Here is a 21,236-nt window from a genome sequence, read left to right as displayed (position 1 = left end):
CTGGAACAACTTGGCGCGCACCTGACATAGAGGGACTGCCAATAAATTGCCAACCCCATGTGAAAACTCTTTGTCATTTTGTCTATCTGTTGTTATTATTTACTATTAGCTCTTTATTATTATTCTATTTGTTTGTCACATTAACCTTTTTGTTAACTGTTGTATGCTAAGCTACAAGTAAATTTGCCTTTACTTCACTCCTGACTCACCTCCTTGATCCCGAACCCAGCAGCCTAACAGCTGATACACTCACAGCGCCTAGCTGGCCTGTAACAACCCTGATCCAAATTGATAATATTTTTTAAATCAACTGATAGGATTTAAACATTTTTGGGCTGTCCAAGAATCTTGGATTTCAGATTTGAAGAGAGGGGCATTAAAAAAATGAAACAGTCCCTTCTAATTTCAGTAAGCCAAGCAGTGAGAGCAAGGCAACTTTCATTGTAGATTCATGATCTGTAAAGCTGTCAGTGACATAAGGAAGGCTAATTAAACTGAATTAATCAGTGCTGTATGATCTGACTTAAATGGATAGTATATGTGTAATAATATTTTATTTACCAACTTCACTGAGCTAATTCAATTTTAGGAAAAAAGTTTTCATTGCAAAAGAAGGAAAGAAAAGAAGATGCTGGGCTAAACTCATGAGGGCTGTTCTGAGATGAACAAGACACTTTTTTAAAACTGAGGTGTAGATACACAGGGGAGGATGCTGCCTATTTTTAAAACTTTTGTTGCCATTTTCATAGCTTGCAAATAATTTAAGACATTAATCTGTTTTTCCAAGCTTGGTCTATGAAAGGAAAGAAAATCCTTCTTCCATTTACAGCAATATAACCAATTAATCAACCAAAAATGTAATAGGCAACAATGAGTGATATGCTAGCCCCATTATAGTCAGTGGTTAATAGCCCATTTATTTCAACAGGGCTAGAATTTCATGCTATGACTACTGCTTTATTCCATAAACTCCAAGGATAAGCACACACATCTAGAGACTCCAGGTCCCTTGGAGGGAAGGCAACCCAGCCTTGGATTTTAAAATGGAGAAGAATCCTCTGCTCAGAAGAAGCTACTTAGGCCACTGTTACTTTGTGCTCCTCCTATTCTGTGCATTGTATCCTCCCATTGCCTTGCATCATGCGTCTAGATTATAAACTCCTTTGAGCAGGGACCAACTTTACATTACATGTATGTTCAGTGACTTGAACAACAGGTTCCTATACAATAAATAAGCAGATGATGATCATAGCAGAGGCTAGGTTAGGAGCTGGCAAGGACAGAGGCTAACACTCTGCATTTGCAAAAACTCCCATGGGATCTTTAATGACTGTGAGAAGTGAAGTCTTAATCGTTACCTCTCATTGCAAATGTTGCAAAATTAACAGGGCTGTAGTTTCTAGTGTTAGACACAGGCACAACTTTGGTATTAATTCAGAAGGAAAAGGCCGCTGACTGTATTACCATCACCCTGCCATTTCATAGGCTGTTTCTCAGTGAAGTACTGACCTCATCTGACCTAGCTCATGTAAAATGGTAAATAGCATGCACCCTGGCCTGTGGCAGTGGAAACATAAGACCCATGCAGCCTATTATTTGACCAACAGCCTTCACAGAGCATAAGCACTTCTTCAGTACATTTTCCTTTATTGTATCCAGATGATAAACTAGCAATAAGGCAGGAAGTACCACGTTTGCACAGCCTCTCATGCTGGGTGTGTTATTTGTCATGCCTGCTATTTTTTTCTCTCAGCCAAGGAGTTTCAACTGTGTCGGAAATGAGTCAAATTGTGCGGCTGAGCACTTGGGATGGCAGGCGTCCCTGAAGGCGTGCGCGCGCGGGGGCGGGGGCGAGGGCGAGGGGGATTATCAAACGCCCCCGCCCGGTTCCAGCCCTTCTTCGCTGCGTCCGGGCAACTGCTCGAATAAAAGCCACCAGGCAGGGCTCGCCAGGGATGATGGTGCGAGCACCGTCCCTGCTCGCAGGGTGTCACCGGCGGTCCTAAGTGAGGCCGCGGGGAGGATGCCATGCCTCGCGGCGCAGCGCAGCGGAGCTCGGGGGTGCGACTGTGAGCGATGGGATGGGTGCCACGTCTACGGTCACGGTGCTCTCAAGTCCTTGGAAGCCTTTGTGCCGATGGACAAGCGGAGCCGGCCACCCCTGGCTGGGGCGCGAGGGCCAGGGGCACGGAGGGGCAGGCGCGCGCTGGGGGAGGACAGCTGCTCTGCCCCGCGCCGCGCCGCGCCGCGCCGCGCCGCTCTTCTCCCGAGCGCACGGGGGTCAATGCACGGGCGCGGAGCCGAGCGGGAGCCACGGGGCCCTCGGGCTTCTGCGCCGCCGCCGGGAGGTGAGTGCCGCCCGGGGCCTTGCGGCGCCGCCACAGGCCTCCCGCCCCCGGCGGTGCGTGTGAGGGGATCCTGCCGGGGCCCTGCGTGTGCACGGGGGACCGCTCCTTCCCGGAGTGCGTGCGTGCGCGCATATGTGTGTATGCACGCATATGTGCGTGTGCATGCAGGGGTGTCCTCGGAGAGGCCTGGTTGCTCCTCCCCAGTGACACGGCCGTGCCCAGGATTGCTGCCTGGCGCCTTAGGCCGGCCGTATCTGGCCTGTGTTTGGCCAGGGGAGATGGGCGCCAGCGGAGATCCTGCCTCTCCGACGCAGGTGCGGGGGGTTCAGAAGAGCAGTTCTTGTCCAGGATCCCGCTCTTTGTAAGGAGATGTGTTCAAAGCCTGGGTAACAGACGGTGCTCAGGGGTGCTGGAGAGCCGGGCCTCGGCCCTGGCTGTGATGAATATGCAAGGGAGAATTCCTGCCCAAAGCGGTAGGCGAGTGAATGGGCTCCCTTCAGCGGGAGCACACTGGGGCGGTCTGTGCCCGCGGCATGTGGGAGCCAGGGTTGGAGCCCAGTGATTTACACTTTGTTCCTGCAGGAGAGAGAGGAGTTGAGTATTCCTGTGAAAAATGGATCCCATAACCCATGTGTAAAGGGTGGGTGTGGGGTGTTTTTTACTCACTGTCTTCTGTTTGCTTACATTTGTTTCCTCAGCTGGGGGATAGAGTAATTTTTATCCATGTAAAACAAAGCCCTAGTAAGACTCTACATAAGCTGGTGCTCTGTTGGTTTTTTGTTTGTTTTTTACTAGTCATGTCAGAGAAACATCAATGACTCAGGCAGGAAGCTCTTTTTTACTTAGGGCATCAACTATATAGGGAAAAATCATGGCCTTAACACCGGGATGTGGAGGGCACATGCAGTTGATCTGCAGGCAGAAGTAGGTGATTTTTTAAATTTTTTTTTTGCATAAAGAGAGTGTCTATTCTCTTCTGTCTTAAAAAAAAAAAAAGAAAAAAAAAAAGGCCAAATGTTTCCAATGAAATGAATGGCAATGCGCCCCCTGATTCTGTTAGGACCAGGGTTTCACCTAATGTGTTGCGTATTCTTTACTTTCTACTGTTTATACTAGTAGTCATCTCCACCAGAAGCAATAAGCTTTGATGAAGTAGTTGACCAGTTAATCAGGCTGAGTGCTACTTTCATAGCTATCCTGGGCATTCAAGTGAAGGGATAATAGACCTGGTTTCGATGGCTGCTTATGGCTGGCTTCATCTCCATTAAAGCAGCACTGACAGATTAGGCCCAAAAGTTGTTATCATTAAAGATTTTTTTTTTTTAATGTCTTTAATTTGGCTGTAAGCTTGCAAACATGTGCGTGTTAATCCTTTGTTCTTCAGTAACTGGGTGCTCCATTTGAGCCATCTTGGGGGCTGATTTTCATAGTTGCTGAGCAACCCCAGATCTTACTGATGACAAATGTGCTCAGCTGTTTGATGTCTCCCAAACTGGGCACATAGCAAAGTCTCACCTGCATGTCTTGGCAGAAATGCCCAGCCACTGCGTGCATCTCCAGTCTCCGACCTTTCCTTTTACCGTCCTGAGCCACGTCCAGATGAGCTCAGATGTGCAGTACAGGCAACCCCTGCTTAATGCTGTTTTGCTATAACGCTCGTTTTAAATTGATACCTGATTTCACTTGGTGCTCAGTGAGTTTCGTTATAATGAGCACCATCCTGAGTCATTAAAAACAATTGCAGTTGCCATCTTGGGTCGTCATATAGTTTCAGTTTTCCCTAACGCTCAGTTTTTCAGGGAGTGCTAGGTGGGCGTTGCCTGCATGTGGTGCTGCAGACTCATCCCAGGGTAAAAAAAACCCACACCAAAAAAAAGCGGGGTGGCGCACATGGCAGCAGGATGTGCCACCCAACACGGAGCCTGGCTGGCCAGAACCATGTTCTGGCTAGTGGCCAGGTTTCCTGCCACAGCTGCAGTCCTGGAAGGCCCCCAGAACCCCAGGTGAGGCTACTGGGGCCAACACAGTAGCTGACCCAGCCTCCCCTACCCCATCTGAGGTAACCTGCCACGCCCTAGAGTGCGCATGGTTCAGGCATTCCCCTGGGGAAAAAATGTCTGTGCTCATCTGGATGTGGCCCCTGATATCAAACGCTTCTATTTCTGGCCCTTGTTTCCTAAATGCATTCCATATCACTCTTCATTTGTGATGCACAAATCTGAGGCACAGGTTGTCCGGGGTGGGCAGTATTGTCAGTATTGAGTCCAGGGCAGGCTGGGGCTGTGCACTGTTGGTGGCAGTAGGGAGGCGCCACAGGGCATGTGGGCTCCAGGCTGTTGCGGGGTGGGGGTGCATGTGAGGGGGCTCCCGTGTACACCTCACCATACCCACAAACCCCACCCCCCACCCGACATGTGCACACACCCTCTCCCACACCCGACGTGCACACACCCTCTCCCACACCCGACATGCGCACACACCCTCTCCCATACCCATAGCCTCCCACAAGCCCCATACCCCCATGCAATATACAAGAGTAAGACTTGGTTTTGAGCTATTATGCAATCACCTCTACATACACTATGCAAATACACACAAATCAGGAGAAAAATATATTTTAAAAATAAAATTAAAATATGTTATTGTGGATACTTGATTTTTAGTATATAACTTGGTTTTTTTTTCTGGTTCCAGGGTGGCAAACTCCCTTCCCAAAAGGAGTACTACCAGGGGCAAGGGGGAGGGACTTCTGTGGCAAAGGTCAGGGGTTGAGGGGCAAGACTTCTGGTCCCAAGATAGCAACCAGGGGGCAGGGCACCTGTCAAGGGATGGAGCTACTCTTGCAGCCCTCGACAGCTCGCCAAAACTTGTTAAGTGGCCCTCTAGCTGAAAAAATTCCCTGCCCCTGGAGTAGATACAGGCCTAACTCTTATAGGCCCGCCAGTAGCCTTTGGCACCATCGGTCATAAGAACTGGGTTACCTGTTCAAAACCTCCAGCTGGAGTAAACAACAGAACTATTTTTTAGTGTTTTTCCTGTCCACAGGGTGTGATCTCCTTAAGCCTTGATGGCTGCTGGGCAGACTTCAGTAGGGTTCTGTATATTTTTCTTTTATATACTTTTCTTAATGTATATATGAGGAGGCTGTGGGAGCTGGACTGTTTGACCTGGGTGCTGCCAGGATGAAGTTAATGCACAGCTGTGTAGTTATCAGCAAAACCCAAACTGTATGTGGCTATCCCCCTGTCTGGCAGTGTTGGCCACAAAGATCATATTACTTCACTGCTTCAGTAAATGCTGTCTTGCCTAAATGCAATTCACAGTGGCAATACTGATTTCTAAAAACTTCTAGATACCTGTGTAGTCCTACTGTTCTAAAATGCCTTTTGACTTCCTGAAAGATTACTACTTTCCATTGCATTTTTGGGGCAAGTGGGGCCATCTCAGTCCCTAGACTTATACATTTAAGTCACTGCATTCACAGTGACTCGAGCTTTCTTTCACTTCATCTGCTCAATTGACCCAAGTTTACTGACTCAGGATCTCAATATTAGACCTATTGTTGCACTGGGCCCATAGGCAACCCTTCTCTCTAGCTGCACCAGGCACATGGGCACTTTCCATCCCTCCCCCATGGCTGTCCCATGCAGATGCCACGGCCCCCTGGACATGGGCTCCGCTGCTGTACCTCACCAGTGTCCCGTGCTGTAGGTTTCACTGGTACTGCAGACTTGATGGCTCAGTATAGATGTAGGTCACTTGAGTAGGAGCATAAGACTAAGCCTATCCCTGTCCCACATTGCTGAATCTTCTTTTGCTCATCAGACTCCAGCCAGCACTTTAATTGGTGCACATGCTTTAGGCCTTTGGAGCTAGTGGGCTTACTCTGTACTGATGTCACTGTACCATGCTGTGCCAGAAGCAAAAGCTAGAGTGAAGGGAAGCCCAGAGCTGTTGGCAGTTGTTCCTGCTGTCACCACAGAATAACCCCACATGGGCCACATGTGGCCCATGGGCCACCAGTTGGACAGCGTTGCTTTTAAATTATGCGTGGAGTTTCCTTGAGTTGCTAGGAAAGGCTGACAGATAGGACTCTGTGCCACATTGGATCCAGATCTAGGTTTCAATCCATTTGGGGTTGGGTTTGACTATTCTTTAGGAAAATGCAAACACAGGTCTGGGTCTGCAGCATAGCTACATGCAACACAAGAGAGCTAGCTGTTTTTATCAAGCCCTTCCTTTGCCCTTTGCTGAGCAGCATGTTCTTTTCTGTAGATTACAGCACAGTTGGGTCAGTGTTTCAGGTATGCCTCTCTCGTGCACTCTAGCCTGATCTCCTCTCCTTGAAATAGATTGCAGTATAGATGTAGGTCACTTGAGTAGGAGCATAAGACTAAGCCTATCCCTGTCCCACATTGCTGGATCTTCTTTTGCTCATCAGACTCCAGCCAGCACTTTAATTGGTGCACATGCTGTAGACCTTTGGAGCTAGTGGGCTTACTCTGTACTGATGTCACCAGATGTTGCGATTAAAAGTCTGTGTGTATAAATGCTGCAGGGGTGTGTGCCTGGTAGAGAGCATACAGAGAAATATAACCATGCCTTATGATAGCACTGTCCTTGAAGGTGAGTTATTTTGAGCATCTGAGGAGTGTTTGTTTTACCAGAGGTGATTTCCGTGTCATATCTCCTCCTCCCCCCCCCCCCGAGATTGCAAGTAGTTAGGATCTCTGTCTGAAAATTACTTCAGAGAACGATGGAATATAGCCAGTTGCTTGAAAAAGGTTGGAGGCGGCTGGATTTGATTCTGAACTTGGGAAGGATATACACTGGGAACTGGGAGAACGCCAAAAAGCTACAAGTATTTGCCTGTGATTTGATTGGGGGGAGGGGGAAGGCTGTGATGATGTACTATGGTACAGGACATGTTCCCTTCCAGTAACAGCATCAATGCCAGTAGATGCTTGGATAAGGGGGGGGGAAGGACTATTTCTTTTTGTTCCCTCTATCTGTTCCCTTAATGTCACTCCTATCTCTTGTTTCCTTCCAGTTTGGGCAATATTGAGTTGTTCTCTGGTGCTGCCCTGCCCTGCCTTCTGCCTAATTTCTCTCTGGACTAGAAGCTGAGAGAGACCATGGCAGGTAAGGATGAATCTCTCCTCAAGAGCTCTTCGTTGGTTTTTTTTTCATGAAGGGGCTTGGTGCTTTCCTGTATGTAATATGCTGTCCCTTGCAGTTGAGTTAGCCTGGTGTGGAGTCAGAGATGTGACCTGTAGCTTGGGCTGAAGTGAGAAGAAATGGGGGGGGGGGGGGGGGGGTTGTTTTTATTAAAAATTGTGCAGAAGATCCATGAGACATAGGCACAAAACACGGCTGCACTACTTTCACTGCCACTTCAAGAGCAGATGTACTCGCACAAATAATGTCTGATCAGTTAGGAGGAACCTGGCCTTGCATTAGGCTCTGTCCATTAATCAATATTTGAAATCTCTTCTTGCAGAAAAAGTGAACAATTTTCCTCCCCTCCCCAAGTTCATCCCCTTGAAGCCATGTTTCTATCAGGATTTCGATGCAGAGATCCCCCCACAGCACCGCAGCATGGTCAAGCGTCTTTACTACCTCTGGATGCGTGAGTACTGGGTCAAGTACCTTGTATCTGTAGGAGGGAGAGGCATTGGGTAGGTCATGGCAGTCCCTCTGAATGCTGCCTCTCCAGAAGCTGCTGATGTAAAGAGCAGAGCAGCACAGGGTGGGGAAACCTCATTCTGCCTCCCAATCCAGGGACTATTTTTTGTCTCTTGTCTATTTATGGAGTGGTTTAAACTACCAGTGACCCCAGTATTTGACTGAGATATCAACTTTTCTAGGTTTGGGGACTGGGTTTATGCAGTAAATAGGGAGCAGGATTCCATCTTTCCCACTGTTCTGAAGGGCTTCAGCCTGTCTCTAGCTTTACCTCCGCTGCAGCCAAATGTACAATCTTTTTTAGGGTGTCTTCTCTCCCAACCCCCTTGGTGACTGTGCTTCACAGGCTGAGGACTGTTTAGACCCTCTGCTCCCTAGCAGAGCTTGCTTTAAGGAAGCAAACCAGCAAAACAGTTTCCTGTAGCTGAAATGTTTACTGCCTCAATTCTCTCTGTTCTGTTCGCTCAGCTGGAGAGCTCATCATGTGGGAGCTGCAAGACCTCATCAACACTCTTCCTATTTTTACATTACAGCAGTATCTGAATTAAGGCTCTCTCTTCCCTGCTTTATATCCCAGCCATGATCTCTTGAAAGGGTTCCCCTCTTCCTCTCTCACTTGCTTCATCCCAATTTCAGTTAGAGCCCTCCTAGTTGGGAATCTTAGACCAGCTGATGATGTTGCCATGGAGCTGTTTTCTATCCCTGTCACCCTCCCCATACATCCTGGTCTGAAAACTCGACAGCTGTATGGCTGAGCTGGACTCATAGCTGCCTCTGAGGCCTAAGTGCCACTTTAAATTAGTGACTAGAGGGCCTCATTGATGTAGCCGGAAGCCTGCTTGATGCAGACAGGGTGTAGCCTCCAGAGTACCCTGCCCTCCATAGTGTAGTAGCCTGGGGTTTTCCTCATAGCCAGGTCTTACCTGCCTCTCCCATCTGCCTAAAAGATGTGCTGTTCTCCAAGCTAATAGAAAATAAACAAGTGATGGGACTAGTTGGCACCAGAGAGCTCTTCCTTCATGTAGGGTTCACTTCCTGCTTATCTCCTATGCTGCTAAAGCAGGCAGTGGCAGGATGTTTTCCAAGGAGGAAAGGCTGAGGTTTACACCATCTCTGGGTGGTTCTTCCTCTGTGTTCTTTTTGCTTTCCTTCTGTGACTTGACACAGAGCTTGCCATCTCTTTGCTCCAGGCTTCCTGAACCAAGGGCACTTGGGGTGGCAAGACTGCATGGTTATGTAACTTTACAAAAGAATACAGCTAAATAAGTACCCATCCCTGTGATGTTTGCTTCCTAGCTGGATGAGAATGAGAAACTCTGGCCATTGCTGATTTTGGCAAAACAGAGACTCAAATTGCCAAATTTGAGTTCAGGTCCTGATCTCTGGACATTAGGGTCTCTCCTTCCTTAAACTTCTGGAGGGCTCCTTCCCAGCTTTTAAGTGTGTTAAACCAGACACACAGCTCCTCTCAGGGTGCGCTTCCATGTGCCCCAGTCAATGCCAAAGCCTGGAGTGCACTGGACATATGTATATAGAAACCATTGCTGCCACTGGCAATAATAGCTTCCTTGTTGGCCCTACTAATTTTCTGCCCAGAAGATCTGTCTCCAGGTTGTGGTGACAGTGGTGTGGTAGGACACCATGGAGAAGTCTTCAGGGCTACTATTGACTGTTTATCTGAACTGTCACTATATGAAAAACTTCTGTGTAGACACCACAGCCATGGTGAAAAAAGACTGCCCTCTTTAGTTGGGGGACAGATGGAAAAAGATTTCTGTTACTGAGTCAGTACTTCTGAGCTGACAGCTGAGTGAGCTGGAACAGAGCTTATTTACTTACTAGTGAATTGCCTGTCAAGAATGATGGCGGGGATGGAACAGGGGGTGGGGGGGATGAGGTCAGTGCCATGCCGCCACCACTCTGTGCCACTGCCGCCTCCAAGGAGCAGGGCTGCAGTGGGAAGGCCAGCAGCGGTGGCCTCATTCCCCACTCCGTCCCCGCAGTCATTCTTGATGGGCAGTTCATCCCGTGCACAGCACTGGCTGGAGCCATGCCCCTCAAGTGTTTTAGGGGCAGACAGATGAACACACAGACAGATGGATTAAGCCCTTTATATCTATAGAATTTTTATGTAGAAGCTCTGAGCATCTAGTATAAGTTGGAGGAAAGTGGATTTGTTCATGAACATTTCCATCTGCAGGCACCAGACATGACTTTCCTGGCATGGACAGAGCAAGTGAGCTGGTACCATTTGCCTTTCAGATGACCTTTGTTCCTTTGTTAGGTGGCTTCTTTGAAGGTTGAAAGCTAAAAGGAATGACACTGAAGTAACTTTCCCTGAGGACAGGTTTGTGCTTGAGGTGTAGGTTAGAAGGAGCTGAATCAGCTCCAAGAGATTGGGTGTTTGTGCTTCTCACTCATGGATCTACCTCTTCCAGGGAGCTTCCCACTATGCTCACTGACCCAGCCTGGTCCCAGTTTTCAGCTTGCACTGTGTCGTATTAGGAATTGGAAATAGGATAATTTTCCCTTCCTTTGCTCGGAGAGCCTGGTGTGTGTTCAGCCTAAAAAATAATTCCCATAGGTGTATTTGTCCAGGTGATAGGAAGGAGGTGTATGGCTATTTTGACCCCTCTCCCTTGATTTAGCTCTTCTTGTGTTTTAATGGATTCCTTTTGGCTCTTGATCCCCAAAGAGTATAAGCACAAATGCTATATCTGTAGATTCACTGAGATTTGTTTCTATTAACTCACTATCCAAAGAGATGCTTCAGGTGAGCCTATCCCTTGGAGAGAAGATACTGCGGGAAGAAGCTTAAAAAAAAAAAAAAAAAAAAGGCAGAGCATTAATAAGGATTCCTAGTGGAACATCTGGGACTGGTGTGTGATGTAATGCACCAGTGACCATATTGGTTCACTTGGTTGCCTGAACACCTGTCTCATACAACAGAGTATCCTGAGTGACTGCTTCATTATACAGCTTGGAAAGAGGATGTTGGAATTAAAAGTAGTTCTTAAGTACTGAGGCATAAGAGTACTGATGAGATTCTCTAGGCTGCCCTTCACTGCTCTAACTTTTTCGTTGCTTAACCTCAAAGGAGCAGAATAGAAATATGTGTGTGCGCGTGTATATATAATATATATATTTACACACACACACACACACCCTCAAATTTATCACACTAATCCAGTTCAAAAAATTGTGACAGTTAGTCAGTATTAAACATCTTATGCAGGTTGGTCACCAGGGGGGAAGAGACCTTGGTGTCTTGGAACACCTCAGTGGAGAATATATTTGCTGGAGGCTGGTGAGGGGCTTAGTTCAATTTTCTTTCTTCCATGATAAGGTGGAAGGAGAGAACATTTTGATTTCACTTCAGTTTTCCCACTCTGAGAGTTCAGGGTTGCACGTGCCCTGTATTGGGTAAAACATTCCGGGTAGCCCTACTTGGACTGTGACTTGTTGATGCCTCCATGTCCCAGCTTCTTTGAAGCTACTGTCAGAGGGAACTTTTGAGGAGGGGAAGACAGGCAATAAAATTGGGGACAAAACTCTGACTTTTGTATTAAGGAGGTCCTGCCTGTGTAAGGGTTTCTGCACCCTGTGATAGCAACCACCTGAAAGGGTTCTCCAATCACAGCTTACTTTCTTTCAGTGTATGTGCTACTTTGCTTCCTCTGTGTGTCTGTGTGTATATGTTTGCAGTGAACAGCATCACCTTGGCAGTGAATCTGATTGGCTGCCTCGCATGGCTGATTGGAGGCGGTGGAGCTGTTAATTTTGGACTGGCAATTCTCTGGCTCATTCTCTTTACACCCTGCTCCTATGTCTGCTGGTTTAGACCTATATACAAAGCCTTCAAGTAAGTGATCACAGCTGATCTCGGCTTCTTGCTGCCTTTCTCCTCACAAATAATCAATGCTCAAATTGGGTGACCACCTATGTGTTTGGGAACTCCTCCCTTCCCACCCAGCCTTTCACTGTTATTCCTTAGCTTCCAAATATCAGGATTTAAGATCACAGGTCTCCATAAAAAACCTCATTTAAAGCATATTCCACCCCCTCCCTGAGAGTGAGTCATGAGAGACCTAGAAATATATGTTAACAGGAGACTTGAGATGCCGTGTTCTGGTGTGTTGCAGCTTGAAGTGATTCACAAGTAGTGTGTAATGAGTAGAAACATCCCAGCTCTGTTCCCATCCAACTAAAATGGTTTAGGCTTTTGCTCCAGAACTTGGAATCTTCAAAGCTTCTGGTGGTGGTTTTGTTTTACCCTGAAGCTATTTCTATAAACCTTTTGGGGGTGGATAGCAGGTGTTTGCATTGATTATAAAGGCAGATCAGAGTAGTTCCTTCATTGTAGTGCTTTGTGGTATTGTACCTTTATTCTCCAGCTCAGCGAATACTTCCATATACCCCATGGGTAGGATGGGGATAGAAGGCTGGCATGGTAAAGAGGGCACTGGTCTTCCTGGGTTCAGTTCCCTACTCTGCCATAGACTTCCTACATGATTTGAGGGCAGTCATGTACTCTACTCCCAATACCTCAGCTTCCCATCAGCAAAATGGATATATTACTTCCTCTCCTCACAGGGATGTTGAGGATGTAATCCATTTCCTGTGAGGTGTTCATGCAATAGGGCCTTCTAAGTAGATAGAGTGTTGAAGAGACTCTGCCCTGTGACTAGTTGTAGGCTACTTCACATGTCTAAATGAGAGCTGTGAAATTCTTATTGCTATCTAGGCCCCATCATCTGACTTTTGCCATGTCTCTCAACTGCTACATCCACCTAGCTTCAGCACCTCACATCTTCCTTTTTTTTTTTTTTCTTTCTTTCTTTCTTTTGCAAAGAACCACTACCTTGACTATTTTTTGTGGGCAGCTATTTGCACTGGACTGTCAGTTTCCTATTCTGATTCACCACACTTTACCAAAACAAAACAAAGAATCTCTCATGCAGAAAAAAGGCATTATTTAGCTGAGCTGGTGGCAAAGACCTTGGAGGTTCAAATGAAGAGCTTCCTCACTTGCCCTTGGAGTGCACCTGGAATAGTGGTGAATGAGAGGTTCAGAGCGGCGGGGAGGATGACTGTCAGCTCTTTCTCTTGTAGGACAGACAGTTCCTTCAGCTACATGGCCTTCTTTTTCACCTTCATGGCCCAGCTGGTGATCAGCATTATCCAGGCAGTAGGAATCCCTGGCTGGGGAGTCTGGTAAGGAGAGGAGACTCTGTTGTATCAAGCTGTTTTTGTTGGGGTTTTTTTTCCTGTTCAGGTGCTAAGTTAACTACAGCTGTTCTGACTCTGATGCCCGATGAAGCAGAACATTAAGGGGGAAGAAAGGGAGGGAGAGAAATCCTTTAAAGTACAATGGCTCAGCTAATTCAGGACAGCCGCTGGGTGGAGTTGAGTGTGGAGAAGAATGTAGAGAGATGGTGCAGTACTGTAGTGATCCTGTGGGTGCTTGTTGAGCCACCTGCATATCAAACAAATGCTGCTGCTTTTAACTTATTTGTGGGATTTTTTTCACTTAGAGAAAGGGTGGGATTTGTTACTTAGGGGAAAGGGGGTTTCAGGTGAATGAAAGGTTTGGAAAAGGACTGTCAATTCAGAGTAGGTTTGTAGCTCACAAACTACAAAGCCAATGCAGAAGTCCCCCAAGCAACTGAATCTCTTGCCTGCATTGCTCAAGTCATTTAACCAAAGCCCTTTTTATGGTCTCCTTGCAGTGGTTGGATTGCTGCGATATCCTTCTTTGGGACCAATGTGGGTGCAGCTGTGGTGATGCTTATCCCCACCATCATGTTTACACTTGTGGCAGTCTTTTCCTTCATCGCACTCAGTATGGTATGATTTCTGGATTAGAGATCACATGTTGGGGTGGTTTTTGGGTGTTTCTGGCCAAGGGACCCAGCTAGGATGTTCACTGCTCTGGTGTTCTTCAGCACTTGACATCCTTTCTTTGCCTTTGTTAGGAGCAGTTCTGTGTCTGGTGTCACTTGCATTTAGGGTTGGAAGCGCTGTTTTTGTGAAATGTAGTCTCCACCAAATCCATGGCTATGAGATCTGGAAACCTTGGCACTTGAATTCCCTTTGGTTTGACAAGAGGCAAGCTCTGGGCTCCTAAGACTTAAACAAACAAAACCATATGTTTTGATTATTAACATTTAAGAAAAGAAATGTTAAGCTGAGTCAAAGCCTGAAATAAAATCCCTTAAGTCTCTCTAAGAAAGCCCAAATGCAGCCACATTCTTGCTTTTCCTAGTCCTCATGCCCAGAGATTCCCAACCCCCAGGTCACAGCCCGATACTGGGCTGTGAAGGGTTGGCTGCTGGACTGGAAGTCTGGAAGTGACTGGCATACTGTGGCGTGGCAGCCAACCCTTTTTTTATACTGTGTATAAAAAAGGGTTGGCTGCTGCTCTGCAGTATGCTGGTCACTTTCAGACTGCAGTTTACCAGTCCTCAGTTTGTGGTCCACAGTTGCTTCTGGTCTATGGACCAGTCCATGGTCACTTCCGGGCCATGGTTTGCCAGTCCATGATATAAAAAGGTTGGAAACCCCTGCTCATGCCCACTGAGAGGTCCAGTCCCTGTGACTGGTTCTTTGATGTACTTTGTGCTCTAGTGCTAGGAACAGTTGGCTTTTTACAGCTTCCCCCTCCCCCCTCCTCTTTTTTTTTTTTTTACCCATTTTCTCCACCTATATATGGATGCCTTGGTCTTAATTACTGCTTCCATTTCCCTCAAAAACACAAATGTGCATTTTCTGGGGCGTGGGGCCCATTCTGGAATCGTGAGATTAGAAAATGAATGGGGTATGAGTAAAAAGAATATTGTCTGCAATCTAATCTCCCTTATCCGCCTGTGGAATAGCCTTAGTGGGAGAAACTTAACTGGTTGCTCTCCGGAATGGGCAGTAACTAAAGTATCTAACCTTCTGGTAACTGCTGATGAAGTGAGTGGTGGTTCTGGTAGAGGATTCAAAGCAGCAGTTTTGGGGATTCCTTTGGTTAATGATCACCTGCAAACACAGGGGACAAGACCAGGAGGTTCCTTTCAGTCCAGGGGATAGATACCTGCATCACAAGCTACCATGTCAGTAGGTAAATCTGCTTCTTTTGTTGGCAGTTAATGTAGAAAGAGCAACAATGAAATGGAGGTGGAGCATAGACTGCTTTTGTTCTTGAAAGGGAATGCATTTGAGGGTTGAGCCACTGCAGTTACTGCTGTACTAACAGTCCCAGCATCCCATTCTTCAGGGCTATCCCCAGGGCCTTCCAGATTCAGGCCTGAATCCTGTGGGGAGAGTATACTTGTAGCTGCCAGTGGGAGCTGGAGGTGCTTTCGGGATTGAGACACTTTGCATTGGGTTCTGCGGGTTAGGCGAGTCGGGGTTATCCAGAAAATGGAAACTGGGAGATCACTTTTGTAAGCTTGTACATCCTCTCTTTTTTTTTCTCAATCTCCTGCTCTCAACACAGGTGCATAAATTTTACCGGGGGAGTGGAGGGAGTTTCAGCAAAGCCCAAGAGGAGTGGACCACAGGAGCCTGGAAGAACCCGCACGTACAACAGGCAGCTCAGAATGCAGCAGTTGGTGCTGCGCAGGGGGCTGTGATGCAGCATGAATCGCAATATTCTGCCACCCCAAACTATACCTATTCCAATGAGATGTGAGAAGACTGTCCTGAGCAGGAAGGGCAGGGGAGGGAGAGTGAGGCTGAGTCAGGCAAGCGGGAGTGTAAGATAATTGATTTCCTCCCCCTTCCCCCCCCCCCTCCTGTACCCCATTTTTCTCCTTTGTTTTCTTTTTTTTTTTTTTTTTTTTTTTTTTTCTCTTAATTTTGTTTCTTTGGGGTTTTCATTTTGAAGAAGCTGTGAGTTGCCCTGCAGGACACTTGTGCTGTTTGATAGTAGCTGTGTGTTTGTGTTTCCCTGTGAAATAGTATATGGTGGTGATTTTTAAATAACTATGGTGATAGGTGTATGTTATAACTACATCAGCCAAAAAAAAATCCCTCACCAGGACATCAAGAGCTGAACTGAAGATCCCTGAAAACACAGGAGCTTCACTCTCATTTGCTAATGTGTGGCCAGTTGTGGGCTGCCTCTAGCAAGGGGAATTATCAGCCCATCCACTACCAGGAATTCTCCTTTCTTTTTTTTCCTATTGCAGGTGACTGGCTGATTTTTAGCACTTAAAAACTGTGCTGTTATACTCTGGTAGTCGGGAGACATCTAGTCATATCCCTCCTGGCTTCAGAGCCTCCAATTTCTCTGAACACATGGCATTGTAAACAGAATCATTTACTCTTTGATGTATTGTTAGGAAGACCAGTATTAGTGTGTGACTGTACAGTGAGAGCCTCAGGACAGTGTGGGAAGCCGCCCTGTTTGCACTGTGGTGGACCTTCCCTTTAATGTGAAACTTTGGCACATTCCAAAAGCCACATTCTGAATCCCACCCTCTGAGCCCTACATTTTAAAGGTGTTTATGGCTGGAAAAGTGACTATAAAATTGGCACATTGGTTTTCAACAGACTTGTTGTCTTTGGTAAAGGAAGGACCAGAGCTTGCTGGCTTTATATACAGTCACATGCGCTCACTACTAGTCCTATTGCTACAGTGGGATTGTTTGTGTGGGTAAAGTAAGTAAGATTTGACCTGTCATCTGCTGTCTTAAGAGTCTGCCTAAAGAAAGGGTGCCCAACTTCCCCTGAATGCCAGGAGGATTTGGGTTTTAATTCCCTTAGGCTTCCTTGCAGACTCCAACCTGAATGGCCAAACGAGTCTTTTTATTCCTTTCAGCCTTTGAAAAACCCACACAGGTGGGGGAGAGCGAGCTGTATTCAGAGGTCTTGTATGTCTTTAGTGCAGTAGGCAGCTAACATTGGTCTGCACTTATGGTGCAAGATGCAGAAATTTCAGATCCCAGGTGGAGTGCACAGTCCTGGCAATGAAGTATTTTGACTCCCTAAATGGAGCCGACATCTCATTGGGAAGGAATAGGAAAAATAAGCATTATTTTTAGACACTTTTCAGATTCCAAATGCACTTTAAATAGGCCAGATTTTTTTCCAAATTGCAGACTGAAAGCAGCATAAAGCTAATCTAATCTGAACACTTTTTGTTCAGATTTCTTTTCCTGCCCCAGCTAAATGCCCTCAAGTCTTAAACTAATGGCAGGCAAAGAGTAGCCCTCTAGCAACTTGACATTCCACAGCTTGTTACTTTTCTAGTAGCCCTGCCAATCCCTGTAGTTGCCTAATGATGCCTGTATATAAAACATATATGCAAAAATCCACCAAATACAAATGAATCTTTTTTTTCCAGCAAAGCCAACCAAGAATAAGGAAGTTAACTTTTTTTTAAGAGTACAATTTCAGTCATTCTGCAGCAACCATCTGTCTTTTGACATGACTGCAAAATGCAGTTACAATAAAAATATGTGTTTATGTATATAATGTATAAAACTTTAAAAAAAGAAAGTAAACATTCTTTGAATCTATTATGTATTTAAGATGGGGTTTTAAATCTGGGGTGCAGATTACTATAGGTAGCCAAACATAAGTAAAAAATTTACTATGCCAAACTTTTATGGTCCGTTAATCTGTTGGCTGAGAATTACAAATTAACAGTGATGTCACCTTCTTTTTGCATTTACAGTAAGAAATGTAACCTTATTAAAAACAAGGTGTAATGGACACAGCTGTAGCCATAGAGTCCTCCCCTCCATTTATATTTCCAAAATGTGTGAATATGACTGACTGTCAGTGAAATTTAACTGAATTCATCAGCATGCCTGCCATAGCTGACAAGCAGTGCAGGATGTGGTACCTGGATTTAATTACTGTAATCTGTGACTGCTAGCCAAGTGATACAAAGCCCATAGCAGTGACCTACACTGGAAGCCACTCCTAAAATCAGTAGCTTTTTCTACAGGTTTCATCTTGCAGAAAAATTAGAATCTGACCTGATATCTCCATTGGTGGAGTCAGCACTTCCAGTGGCAGTTGAATGCCAATATAAGTACCGGCGGGGAGTTGGAATGGGGTTTTGACCATAATGTATTCACACAGTAAAATTCTATTTAAATCTGTAACACTGGTTTTCTACCTTCTTCCTGCCTAGCAATTCCCTGCTCTGTGTCCTGAGTTTGTTTTACATGCATCACAGTACTGGAGTTGGCTAGATGCATAGTAGGCCCAATTTCCATTCTTATGGGCACAGGCTTCTTGTTGCCTTGCTAACATTAGCTTTTAGATTCTTTGATGTGAAGACAGTTGGGAGTGTTTTGTACCTATAAATATATTGTCCAAGAAATCACACTATGTAGAGGGAAAATGTTCCTTTTAAACTATATCTACTAAACTGTTGAGGAAAAAAATACAACCTCTGTGTGCACGGTCTGTTTGTCTATACCTTCTGGGTGTCTTTGGCCAACCTTTTATTACATACTAAGCTATATATGCTATTTCTGCTTCTCATGGGAACCACCCTCTCTTGCTAGAGGTGTGCCCTTGTTCTAAATTCTGTATTATATGGAACAGATTTCCCCCTTTTTAATTCTCCTCCCTTGTTTAACCTATGTTGTCTACTTATCTGCTACTGGGAGCAATCTATTTGCCTTTTGTGTAGCTCTAATAAAAGCTGGATCAGTCTGCAACATAGACTGGTGCTTTGGAAGCTTACTTTTATGACTGGTGCACTCATCTTCTCACAGCTCTGTTCCATCCCTTCCCTCACCCCATTTTTCTCAATTGATCTTCCATCAGCAAATTTCCTGCTGCCCTAAAAGTCCTGTAGAAATGTAAATGGAATCCTCGTTTCAAGATTTTTATGCAGACTTATGATTGCTGCACACTGTACACTTTTTTTTTTTAAAGGAGTTGCTCATTAATATTTCTGCTCTGCTTCCACCTTGATAGATTGAGGTATAACACCTTTCAGAGTCCAGCATTCTTATGATCAGGGACTAGTGTTGAAGGACTTCTGCAGTATTTCACTGGAAAGAGTCTGATTAGTTATCTAGTGAACTAACTTCAATTTTATTAGGTGCTACCTTGGGCTACAGAATGGAAACTTTTAACAAATTCTGTCCAGGCAGAATTTGAAATAAGATAGTTTGGTGTTCCAGCTGACCAAAATGATTGAGGGTGATGCTGTCTGTAAGCAGATATTCCAAGCTAAAACCAAAGTGCAGCATCAATTCTGTGATTATAAGGACAAAATATAAATATAATGGGCCAGGCAATTGGTAAACGATATAAGAACACATGTTTTAACATTCTAAGTGGGGGCCGAGGGGGATCCGAAAAAAGGGTCGGCTGGGTTGTGGCCACAAACCCGGCACGTACAGATGGGTACTTTCGACCGCTGGAGTAGAATTAGGCACAAACGTGTACTGGTTCAAACAAAGATGGCTTTACTTACACTGTCGAGATGTACAGCGTAGGAAGAAAGTTAACTTCAAACTTCAGTTACAGTTTAACCGAGGAACTCTAATTCGACGAGATATCTTTGATACGAGCATGCAGAACACAGGGGTGCGACGGGGAGTCATCAGCGGTTGATCAGTCCGCCACGTTCACTCCGAGATGGGTGCGGAGTTCTCCAACTTGGGCGGAGTCTGCTCCAACCTTTTATACGGCTAGCGAGGCCATTGCTAGGTGCCACGTAAGGAGAATTTAGAACCGGCCAATAGTAATGTGTGAATTTGCATGTGAGTGGCGGGAACCTTTCCACGCCGGGGTTCTCCACCGTGCCGAGAGATTCCCTCGTACAAAATCTCACCGTGCCTTGTGCAAGAAAGTTCCACTGTGCTGAGGCACTCCACCACTAAGCTCTGCTCTGACACTAAGCAAAAGTTCTTTGGGTGCTGGATAAGGATCTGGCTCTGTATTTAAAGTAGAGATAGACTGGGGAGGGGAATGTTTGGATTTGAATCAGATAAATGTCTGATGCTGAACTAGGCTTCTGACTGGTGTGCCACTGAAACCTGGCCAACTCCTCTCAGAACAATTTTCTGGCCCCTTCCACTTTTTTCTATTCAACCCCAGTCCCGAATCAGAGGGGTGGACTAAAATCTTCAAATTGAAGTCCAACTCAGCATCTCTCAAAGCTCATGGACATGATTTCCCTCACTTGAAACTTTGGCTGGACTCTTCCATCATGTGTAGCTTAAAGTTGTTGGGGGAGGCAAACTGTGATTCTGAGTGATAACATCTGACAGGTTAACCCTTGGCTGAAGTGGTCTTGTCTCCTTGGAAGAGAAGGAAAGATAAGTTTTTTGGGTTTTTCTAAAGAAATCTGTACTGAATCCTTTTTTATTCTACCTCTATGACAAAAAGCAAAGGATGCTGTACTGCAGCCTATAGCACAGGGGGGGACAGTACATGGCCTACGGGCCAGATCCAGTCTGCTAATTGATCGTATTGTTTGTGGCTTCAGCCACCCAGGTACTGCTCCATTCCCCCTGCCTGCCGCTGCTCTGCTCTGTGCACCAGGTAGTGCAGGGAAGCCATGTTGGTGGCGGTGGGGACACATGCTGGGCACTGGATGCTCAGCTGCGTGGGGAGGGGAGAAGCTGCAGCCTGTGCCAGTGCATGGGGCTCCAGCTCCCAAGCAGGTGGAAGGCAGATGGGAGCAGCCAGCTGGTTTATGTCTAATTTCTGTGCCTAGCCTAAGTGGCCTGCTGCCTAAAATAACCACCCACCCCTGCCCTAGCCTGAGCTGTTTGCAGGCAGCTGAGGAAGGTCTCTGCTGTAGCGTGTTTCACCGTGGGTCAGCACAGGCCTGATGCTGTGTTATCTGCTCAGTTTATCTACCAGCAGTTGCCAACTCTGAATCTTTTCCGGAAGGTTTCATTACACGACATAATGACATTAATGACTTTACATCAGGAAAGCAAATGCACATTACTATTATATTTTAAAAACCCACTGGACTATTCTGTAAATTGGATTCAACACTTAATGTTTATTTTAATGAATGCCCTATTATTTATCTCCTGGGTGAGTTTTAGCAGTCTCCTGGATATTTATATCTAACTCGGGGAGACTCCAGGGCAATCCTGGAGCGTTGGCATCCCTATCTACCCGTCATATTAAAAAAAAAAAAGACCCTAGCGAAAACAAACACGAGGGAAGACTGTTTTCGTGTATGTGGATCACTTGTGCAGGCTCCAGCGCTGCTCTGGAGCA

General features: G+C 46.0%; 1 protein-coding gene across 4 annotated transcripts; it reads left to right on the top strand.

Annotated features, from left to right (window-relative positions):
- Positions 1 to 2,289: 2,289 nt before the first annotated feature.
- Positions 2,290 to 18,725, top strand: SCAMP5 (secretory carrier membrane protein 5). 4 transcript variants are annotated; one of them, XM_006029087.3, is made up of 7 exons: positions 2,290 to 2,348; positions 7,399 to 7,490; positions 7,849 to 7,977; positions 11,739 to 11,895; positions 13,146 to 13,247; positions 13,763 to 13,880; positions 15,517 to 18,725. In XM_006029087.3, exons 2-7 carry the CDS (start codon positions 7,484 to 7,486, stop codon positions 15,709 to 15,711), a joined length of 708 nt encoding a protein of 235 aa, XP_006029149.1. In that variant the 5' UTR covers positions 2,290 to 2,348; positions 7,399 to 7,483; the 3' UTR covers positions 15,712 to 18,725. The 4 variants fall into 4 exon arrangements, with proteins under 4 accessions (XP_006029149.1, XP_025066325.1, XP_025066326.1 ...); XM_025210540.1 differs by having other exon boundaries at positions 2,298 to 2,401; XM_025210541.1 differs by lacking the exon at positions 2,290 to 2,348 and adding an exon at positions 2,437 to 2,709.
- The last annotated feature ends 2,511 nt before the right edge of the window (positions 18,726 to 21,236 follow it).

Source organism: Alligator sinensis, unplaced genomic scaffold (genome assembly GCF_000455745.1).
Source record: "Alligator sinensis unplaced genomic scaffold, ASM45574v1 scaffold311_1, whole genome shotgun sequence".
Taxonomy (NCBI): Eukaryota; Metazoa; Chordata; order Crocodylia; family Alligatoridae; genus Alligator; species Alligator sinensis.
This window is presented reverse-complemented; position numbering and strand designations above follow the sequence as displayed.